This window comes from Temnothorax longispinosus, unplaced genomic scaffold, assembly GCF_030848805.1.
Source record: "Temnothorax longispinosus isolate EJ_2023e unplaced genomic scaffold, Tlon_JGU_v1 HiC_scaffold_417, whole genome shotgun sequence".
Taxonomy (NCBI): Eukaryota; Metazoa; Arthropoda; class Insecta; order Hymenoptera; family Formicidae; genus Temnothorax; species Temnothorax longispinosus.
In genome coordinates, this window is record NW_027270250.1 from 1 (window position 1) to 9,724 (window position 9,724).

Sequence of the window (9,724 nt, forward strand, 5' to 3'; positions counted from 1 at the left end):
TATATATATATATATATATATATATATTATCAAATCCTCTTGATTCAAAACGATCTTGATTACTTTTATTAATTTGTATGTAGCTGTTTTGAGACAAATTAGTTGTTTCGACGCTCTCAGGTTGTACAGGTAATTTATCCTCGAGAAAGTCGAATAGGGATATTCTTCCGCTGCTTGGTTTACTGTCCTCGGTTTTCTTTTCCCGTTTGCCACGCGACTCTCGTGGTTCCAATAATACCAGCTTAAATGGCAATCCTTGACCTATATCTCCCAAAATTAAGTCACCATCTAATTCTCTTTCATCAACAGCTACGTCTAAAAATAAAATAATGTATTAATATGATATTATGGCTACGGTCAACGTGACACTACAAATGCTTCGAAGCATTCCTCTTCTCTTTTCTTTCAATGAAGAAAGAAGGAGAAGAAGAACGCTCCAGAGCATTTGTATCACGTTGACCGTAGCCTATATATCAATATATATATATATATATATATATATATATATATCTTTCAGCAACGTGCACAACTTCATTTGAGGTTATAATTTCGTACAACATTCATCGCACGATACTTTTATAATTGCAAATCGGAAACGTACCTCGAGTTCAGCTCTTCTGCGATCAACGAAGTCGGGATCGAACGTGTCAGTCGTCACTTTCTGCCAAGCGTAGAGAACCTTCTTTTCCGGCAGCGATGGTAACACGATGTAGGGATACGAAATCTCCAGATAAGCACGAAGCAATTCAATTCAGTATATCGCCGGCACGATTATTACGGTGTTACTGCCGTTTCGCGTACGCGCGTATGCGCGCGTTGTCGCACCTTACCTCGCAACGCGTAATAAAGAGTCACACGGTCGGTCTCGCTCCGCGCGTACTACCGTGTCTCTCGATCGATCGAGATAGGTTAACTGATGAATAGGAACTGACTGACACTGACTGACAGCGCGCTAAACGAACGCACTGTCTACACTGCACTGCACTGCGATACTAACGCCGCTAGCCGCCAGTGTCGAAAAAGTGAAAGTGACGTTTCTCTGATAATCATAATAATATTGAGATGAGAGCGGTCGACGTAGAAGTAGGAAGTATCTTAAAAATAAATTTTCACATTTGGACTTTGCGTCGCAATATCTCCGCTCGTAGGGCACGTAGCGGAATATTATGAGAGAACCCCCCCCTAATTGGACCCCAAGCTATCGATCAAGCCTACTTAGAACTTGATCCGTTCACTCGTTATCGAGATCTCAACATCTCGGGTACTCGCAACCCGTCGCGTCGCGTAAAAGAGTCACGGTCGGTCTCGCTCCGCGTGTACTTGGCGCGAGACACTACCGTGTCTCTTGATAAAATTTCGGAACCAGTTTCCAAAAAGATCGGTAAAAAAAAAAAGCCGCGACATTTTCATCCCCGGAAAATTCTACCCCTATTTCATATACTTTTGGTAAAATTTGGTCCATTAACGAATGAGTAGTTCGCGTACAGACAGACAGACACACGTGACTTATATATATAGATATGGCCATATATAATTATATACTCTCATATATGGCCATATAATATTGTTTAAGATTATATTTGGCGAAACTTCCGAAAACGTCCGTCCTCAGATTTAGGTGAAACTTTGTGAACAGGTTCCTTTTAAATAAAAAAGACATATACCAAAAGGATTTTTTGCGACTCCAAAGTTTAGCAACTTTTTTAACATTTTTAACTTGCTGCCTCTACGCGAAACAAACCAAAACAGCTCTCAAGTAATGTAAACAACCATAAAGTCATACCCGTCAAAGTCATAACATAAACATCATTGGCGAAACTTCAGAAAATCAGAAACAATGTAAACTACGATACATAGTTTTCGAGATATCAATTTATATAATCTATCACATAGTATAATAATATACACAGAATTAGCAGTCAGAGAGAGAGAGAGAGAAGAGAGAGAGAGAGAGAGAGAGAGAGAGAGAGAGAGAGAGAAGGAGAGAGAGAAGGAGTTGAGTTTGAGTTTGAGTTTGAGTTTGAGTTTGTTTATTATGCCATAGTCAAGACTTTAGGCAAATGATGAAAAATACAATGATATACATGAAGTAAACAAGAGTAAAGTAAAAACAAAAATTGGAAAAAGTAATAACTAAAAAGATACAGTACAGATGAGATAATTATAATAAAGCAGTGAGCAAAAGGGGAAACAATGAAGATAATAATGATTATATTGCAAAAAGTAATAATGTTGTTTCCACCTCAGCAAACGCTTCAGAACCAAATTTTGTTGACAGTATTACTAACTGAAATAATGCTGAAGAAAAAAGAAAAAAAAATCAACAGAATTCGGTCGTGCTCTCTCTCCAACAACAATCGCAGAAAAATGACATTGATACTTAAAACTAGTTAAGACGTTAATATAGCGACGATTAATGTACAGTGACTAGGAAGGTTTAGACTAGATGTACTTACACCTATCACGCACCAGCGCTGCATCATACATAAACATTAGATAGGCCCAAGGTAGAACCTCAACCAGAACCGAGCTCAAGTGCAAATAGATAGCTATTGAGCTTCTGCTTAAATTCATTTAGAGACAAAGACGACACCACCTCGGTAGGAAGCGAATTCTATAAGTAAATACCCGCTAGGTGAAAGGACTGGTGGTAAGTCTCAGTTTTGTGAATGGGAATTTGGAAAGTACTAGGCAGTGCCAGCCGTGACGATCGTCTAATCGAGAGTTCGGCTCTGACAAAGATCTCCGAGAGGTAGCTAGGAGACATACCATAATGTATCTTGAACATTTCGATGCCAAGGAAATAGAGACGTCGATTTCTAACAGACAGCCACCCTAATTGGTGACGGTAAGGAGTGATATGTTCGTTTCGACTCAAATTAAAGATAAACCGAATCGTACAATTGATAAGCCTCTGCAGTTTTGTGTTAAGCTCATCAGTAACATCGTTATAAACAAGAGAGCAGTAATCTAACAGAGGCCAAATCAATGCAGACACAAGTTTTACACGCAATTGTACTGATAAGGAGTTTTTGTGAAACTTAAGCTTGTGCAGCGTGAAGTGTACCCGCTTAGAAATATGAGCGACGTGGCCATTCCAAGATAGATCGGAGCTCATAATGACACCCAGATTCCGAGCCTGAGAGACAAACGGAATAGAGGTACCACTGACAGAGATGAGAGGTAAATCGTGTAGATCAATTTGGTCGACGTAACGCTTGCTACCGAATATTAATACTTTGGATTTCTTAAGATTGAGAGACAATCCATTTGTGGTCGCATATTCAGAGATGACTCCGACATCATGGGCCACCAACTGCAAAGCAACATTTAACTGACTAAAGAGACACTTACGGTAAATCTGAGTGTCGTCAGCAAAAATCAAACGTTGGGTAAATCTAAGAAACGCACCAATGTCATTAATGAAAAGGGAAAAGAGGAGCGGTCCCAATACTGATCCCTGAGGCACGCCAGAGGTGATGGATAGCCACTCGGAGAATTCACCAACCAGATCAACGACCGCTTGAGAGCGACCAGTGAGGTACGAAAAAATTAATTTGAGGGCAAGATCAGAAAACCCTAGTTTCCTCAGTTTAGACAGAAGCAAAGGATGAGAGACAGTATCAAAAGCCTTGCTGAAGTCAAAGAGGACAAGGATCAATACCTCACCTGCATCAACGCCACTCTTAATATCGTGAGATAGTCTAAGAAGGGCAGACTGGGTAGAATAACCCTTGCGATAACCAGATTGACGGTCGTCGAGAATATGGTGCAAATTGATAAAATCAACGATTTGGCGGTGAAGGATTTTTTCAAACAGCTTGGAAAGTTCACACAAGTTGGCAATAGGTCTCGTTTCAGAGGGAGAGGTAGGTGATCTAACTTTAGAGAGAGGACGCAGTATAGCACGTTTCCAGAGAGATGGGAAATAACCCAGATTGAGACAGCAGTTGAAAAAAGAGGTCAAAAGGTTACTAATATGAGGAAAGGCCAAGGCAATAGGAAACAGAGGTAATTGATCGTAACCTGAGGCGAAGGAAACAGAAGGTGAAGAAACCATCAAGGAGCGAAGGTTATCGTGGGATATTTCAGTGAAACTGAAAAGTGGTTCGTCAGGCATAGTGGATGAAATAATGTTGGAGAATTGAGATTGTGAACAGGAAGGATAACGATTTGAGACAGAGGAATAATGGGTGTTCAAGAGATCACGTGAAAAAAAGACAAGGGGTGAGGAAAGAGGCGATTCAACTAAACCAAGGTTGGCAAGTTCACGCCAAATCTTGGACGGATCAGAAGCGGTGCTCAATCTATTCATATAGAACTTCTCTCTGGCTCGCCTTAAATCAAGCGTGAGACAATTCCTGTAAAGCCTGTAAATGTGAAAGTCGAGAATGTTGCCTGATTTGCGCGCGGCATTAAAGAGACCGTTGCGATGCCGAATTCGGTCCGAGAGGTCATCGGTAAGCCAAGGCGCCGACGGACGAGTCACACGAAAAGAATTAACAGGAGCATGCAGATCAAGGCTAGCAGTAAAATCGCCATTAATAGTGCTCAGGATGTTATCAATATCCGACTCACCCGGGCTCGTCAGACCAAAATCAAACGGGAAAGATGTAGAGAGCTTAGAAGTAAGAGTCTGAACAAACGCTTCCTCGTCAAATCTCTTGTAGCAGCGACGAACTAAGGTGCGATTAGTGAAGGACGGAACCTTGAATGAATAGGATAACTCAATGAGATCGTGACCATTGATAAAAGGAGCGTCAGACTTTCGAAAAGATAAAACTTTGTCCAAGTTGTCAACTATGAAAACGTCTAACCATGAGTCTGAGGAGCCGGTGTGAAAAGTTGACCGCGATTCAACGATATTAAGCGACAACTGTGAGACAATGCCTCTAAGGTGATTAGATTCGTATGATGATGCGAGAAGGTTACAATTCAAATCACCCGTAATAATGATGTTCTTATAATTATGTGTAAATGTAGTAAGCACGTCAATGTAGTTACTGAAATTTTTGCCTTTAGGTCTGCGGTACATGGTGGTAAATAGGAGAGGCTCGCGCGTGCCATAACGGATGTCGAGAATGAGATATTCGGGAGCATTCAAGAAAGCGGAAGGCGACGACGCCAGAACGCGCGCCCGCAATGATTCATGCACGTAACAAGCAACACCACCTCCCTCCCTGCCCTCTCTGTCTACACGCAACAAATAATAACCAGAGATACGCACTAGATCATCAGAAATGTGTGAGTGAAGCCAGGTCTCAGAAATCGAGATAATGTGAATCGAGAGAGAGAGAGAGAGAGAGAGAGAGAGAGAGAAACAGTACATACGTAAGCGAAGGAAGGGCTACCGCACCTCCCCCGAAAGCAGGGGAAAGGTGGGGGTGAACCTCGGTTCGCGTGAAAAGTGTATGCGTGAACTTTTCATGTGTGGAAAGTTAATATGCATTTTTAAATAATATTTCAATTGTGTGTATGTAAACAGTACCTACACACGTAAGCGGGGGAGGGGTTACCGCACCTCACCCGAAAGCAGGGGGGTGGGGGTAAACCTCGGTTCGCGTGAAAAGTGTATGCGTGAAGGCAGTAGGTTCCGCCCCCCCTGAGGAAAAAAGTTGCTAAACTTTGGAGCCCCAAAAAATCCTTTTGGAATATGTCTTTTTTATCTAAAAGGAACCTATTCACAAAGTTTCAACTAAATCGGAGCTTGGGCTTAAACAATTCGTTTAACAAAAGGAAATAGAATTTGTACTATATAAACTATATATATAAATATATAATATATCTGAAAAGCATTGGAATAAAACATTTATTTTTGAGACATATGTTTTAAGAGTTTTAAGTAGAATGTTTAATTTGAGAACATTTCCGTGTATATAGATTGAATAATTTAAGGACAAGTATATACTGACTGTATTATAATTTGAGAACAGTCTCTGATCAATGCCTTTGTTCGAAAAATCTCAAAGTATACAATGACTATAAAATATAGATTTGTGTTTGTACTAAAAGTATAACGTTCTACAGTAAAATAAATGTGACATATTTCTAATAACAAAAAATATATTTTTTAAGTTTCTATTTTATATGCATATGTTCACATAACTTTAAATAATAATGTTGGTTTAATCAATTTGTTTAATAATGAGAATTAATGAATATATGCATGTAAATAGAAATTTAAAAAATACATTTTTTTGTTTTATTAAAAATACGTCACATTTATTTCACTCTCGAATGTTATTTTTTCAGCACAAACACAAATTTATATTTTATAGTTATTACAGACTTTGAACTAAGGCATTGATTGGAGACTGTCCTCAAATTATACAGTCAGTATATATCTGTTCTTAAATTATACAATTAGAGTATATACGGAAATGTCTTCAAATTAAACGTTCTACCTAACACTCTCTTAAAACACAATTTATGTCTCTAAAATAAATGTTCTACCCCAATGTTTCTCAGGTATACTTTATGTACTGTTTAAGTTCTAGGGGCCATGGTACATAAAAAACTTAAGCAGTAAGCAAATTGACTAATCCCAGTTAACAATTCTCGAAAACACAAGATAACTATTGGTTAATTGCTTACCGCTTACGTCTCACTGCTTAGGTTTTTTTTATATCCCAGGATCCTAATAGCGAGACCTCATGTTCAAAATTTGGGCTGGCAATATTTTTTGTTTGTTTTAGACAGTTACCGTTGACTCTTCGTCAGAGAAACAGCTAGAGATTGAAAAGAGATTTAACATCGCATTATGAACAGTAACGACGATCAGGTATACAAAACAAATTCTATTCCTTTTGTACTTGTAATAATTCTTTCAATAATTAAAATAAATTCCAAATACATAATTACATAACTACAAGCATATAATTGAAAATATATCATGCGATAAAAAAAAATTAATGTTATTAACACACATTTTTATATCAACCGATACTAAAAATTCTTATTAAAAAATTTTCTTTTTCAGACAATCATGAGAAAAACATACAATATGTTGCTTCTTCTAGCAGAGATATTATTTCTTATTTTGAAAGTTGTATATGATATTTGTGAAGACGTATACAGATTAATCGTTCCAACGAAGAAAAAGAGCGTAGCTGGCGAAATTGTTTTGGTGCGTATGAAATTTTTAATATGGATTTTACCCTTAAATTCACTATAACCTTGGGACAACTTGACAACTAAGGAATTTTTAAAATTTACAAAAGACGTTTTACAAACAATGTAATAAAAATTACCAAGCAGATTGGTAAATTTTGAAAAATTATTGAAATTTCCTAGATATATTTTAGTAAAATTAATCAAACATGTTTTATATTTTAATGTAATAGATATTAATATTTTTTATTATGGTGGATATTAATCAGAACAGCTCGCATAAAATTTTTGGTGGTACATGTTGTCTCATAACTACCATGATTTTAGGGTAAATTTTAAGAGAAAATTCTCTCCGTGTATAATTATAATTTAAATTATATTTTATATATTATATATATCACAGATAACAGGTGCAGGTCACGGTATCGGAAAGGAATTAGCGATTGGCTATGCATCGTTAGGAGCAACAGTGATATGCTGGGACATTAATGAAGAAAGCAACAACGAAACAATGAACGAGATTAAAAGAATGGGAAGAGACGCTGTATACGCGTATCGGTAAATTGCAGCGATTTTTTTACAAGACTCGATGGAGCGAAAAAGCTACTCCGATAAAATTTACACGTGTATGAATATGTGTAAACGCCTGTTAAATTATCAGTACTAATTAAAATTTGGTCGCATTTTACAGATGTAATGTAGCAGATAGGGAAGAAGTCTTCCGGGTAGCCGAGAAAGTAAAGAAAGAAGTAGGTGACGTTACTATCTTGGTCAACAACGCCGGCATAAGGATTATTAAATCATTCCTGAATCACAGTCTCGATGAAATTGAACGGGTCATAAACGTCAATGAGACAGCGCATTTTTGGGTAAGTATTGTATCTCTCTCTGAAGCTTGTTGCTCGTAATCGGAACGTACCGTACGATTTGGACGAGTATACAGATAATTAAGTTCTCAAACCACTGTTCACAAAGAGATATTGCTTTCAGACATTGAAAGCATTCTTACCAAGTATGATCGAAAAAAATCACGGTCATATTGTGGCACTTTCGTCAGTAGCAGGACTTATTGGCGCTCCTTATGGGACGGGTTACTGCCCTTCAAAATCCGCAGTTAAAGGTAATTCATCCCTTATTTAACGATTATAATATTATATAAATAATGAAATATTATATGAACGAGTATAATAAATCATGTGATTAAAGATGAATATATTAATTAAATTAAAATATATACGCGCGTGTACACATATACATATACACAAATTAACTATTTATGTCGGCTGCTACTTCAGGCGTGTATTCTACTCATCGAAATGAGCAAAAAAAGTTCATATAAACATATATTTCAAAACGTGTCGTTTTCACGTTTTTTTCAAGCACACGCTCTTGTAATAAATAAATGAGATAGTTATACGTATATATGTATATATGTCATAGTAAAAGTGTGAAAACAGTAAATGTATACATTTACTAGTTAATGTATGCAGTTGCTAGTCAATGTATATACGCATTTACTAAATTTTATGTTTCAAATTTATATCTTTAATAAGCAATATTATTATGACAATGATACAAATTAGGTTGAATTAAATTAGTTTTGGGGGGTGGGAGCTCAGCCCCTCGATCCACATCTCTATCTCACTACACTCATACTTATAAATGAGAGCTCTTGTAAGTGTATACATTTACTGAATTTCACGCTTTTACTATAATATATATATGTATAATTACATCATATATATTACACATAATTTTAACAACACACTAATAGCGTAAAAATATAGGTACGTATAATTATAAAGAATACATTTATAACATATTGATATATGTATCGCAGCATTTATGGAAGCAGTGTCTGAGGAATTACGTGCATTCAGTAATGAAAAATCAGACATCAAATTCACTACTATTTATCCGGGTCTAGTACATACTGGAATGGTTAAAAAGCCAAAAATTAGGTAAATTTACAACGATACACATCGTAACAGATGTTTTGCAACACACGCAGTTAATTTCTTTTACACATTGCCATATTCAACGAAATAGAATTTTAATTGTAATAATATTAAAAAATTTAATGTTAATAGCATTTTATATTGTAGTAGGTCTTTTTTATATATCGACAATTTACTTAATAAGATATTTATGTCGTATAATAATGGCAGTGATTCGATTTTTTAGGTTTCCACGGATAATGAATGGACATTCATTGCGGGAGGCGGCCTCGTTAATAATTGATGCGCAGAGACGAAATTATGAAAATAGAACCTTACCATCATATTGGCTGCCCCTTTTAAACATAGGAAGGTATGTAAACCACGAATAATTTATTTATACTACGCACAATGTATAATTTTTAAATATACAACTATGCATGAGTCCTAGAACAATTCTCTGTTATATTATTAATAACGAATACTGTTGTATACTATAATTACTATATATTTTTTATGTCTATAATACAATATTATTTTTACTTTAGATATTTTCCTGACATTTCTTATTTGTGTCTATCATGAAATTATAATTTTTATTTCAGAATTTTACCCGGCAAATCAAGAAAGCGGATACTAGACTTCTTGGATTATGGTGTCTATCCAGACGATTAAAA

The 9,724-nt window shown here is 36.4% G+C and overlaps 1 protein-coding gene across 4 annotated transcripts; it reads left to right on the plus strand.

Annotated features, from left to right (window-relative positions):
* Window positions 1-571: 571 nt before the first annotated feature.
* LOC139824525 (17-beta-hydroxysteroid dehydrogenase 13-like) lies at window positions 572-9,722 on the plus strand. Of its 4 annotated transcripts, none has more exons than XM_071797056.1 (9): window positions 572-699; window positions 6,696-6,781; window positions 6,980-7,126; window positions 7,514-7,668; window positions 7,802-7,979; window positions 8,101-8,230; window positions 8,951-9,071; window positions 9,295-9,420; window positions 9,653-9,722. In XM_071797056.1, exons 2-9 carry the CDS (start codon window positions 6,761-6,763, stop codon window positions 9,720-9,722), a joined length of 948 nt encoding a protein of 315 aa, XP_071653157.1. In that variant the 5' UTR covers window positions 572-699; window positions 6,696-6,760. The 4 variants fall into 4 exon arrangements, with proteins under 4 accessions (XP_071653157.1, XP_071653160.1, XP_071653159.1 ...); XM_071797059.1 differs by having other exon boundaries at window positions 587-699; window positions 6,700-6,781; XM_071797058.1 differs by lacking the exon at window positions 572-699 and adding an exon at window positions 4,783-5,244.
* Window positions 9,723-9,724: the final 2 nt, after the last annotated feature.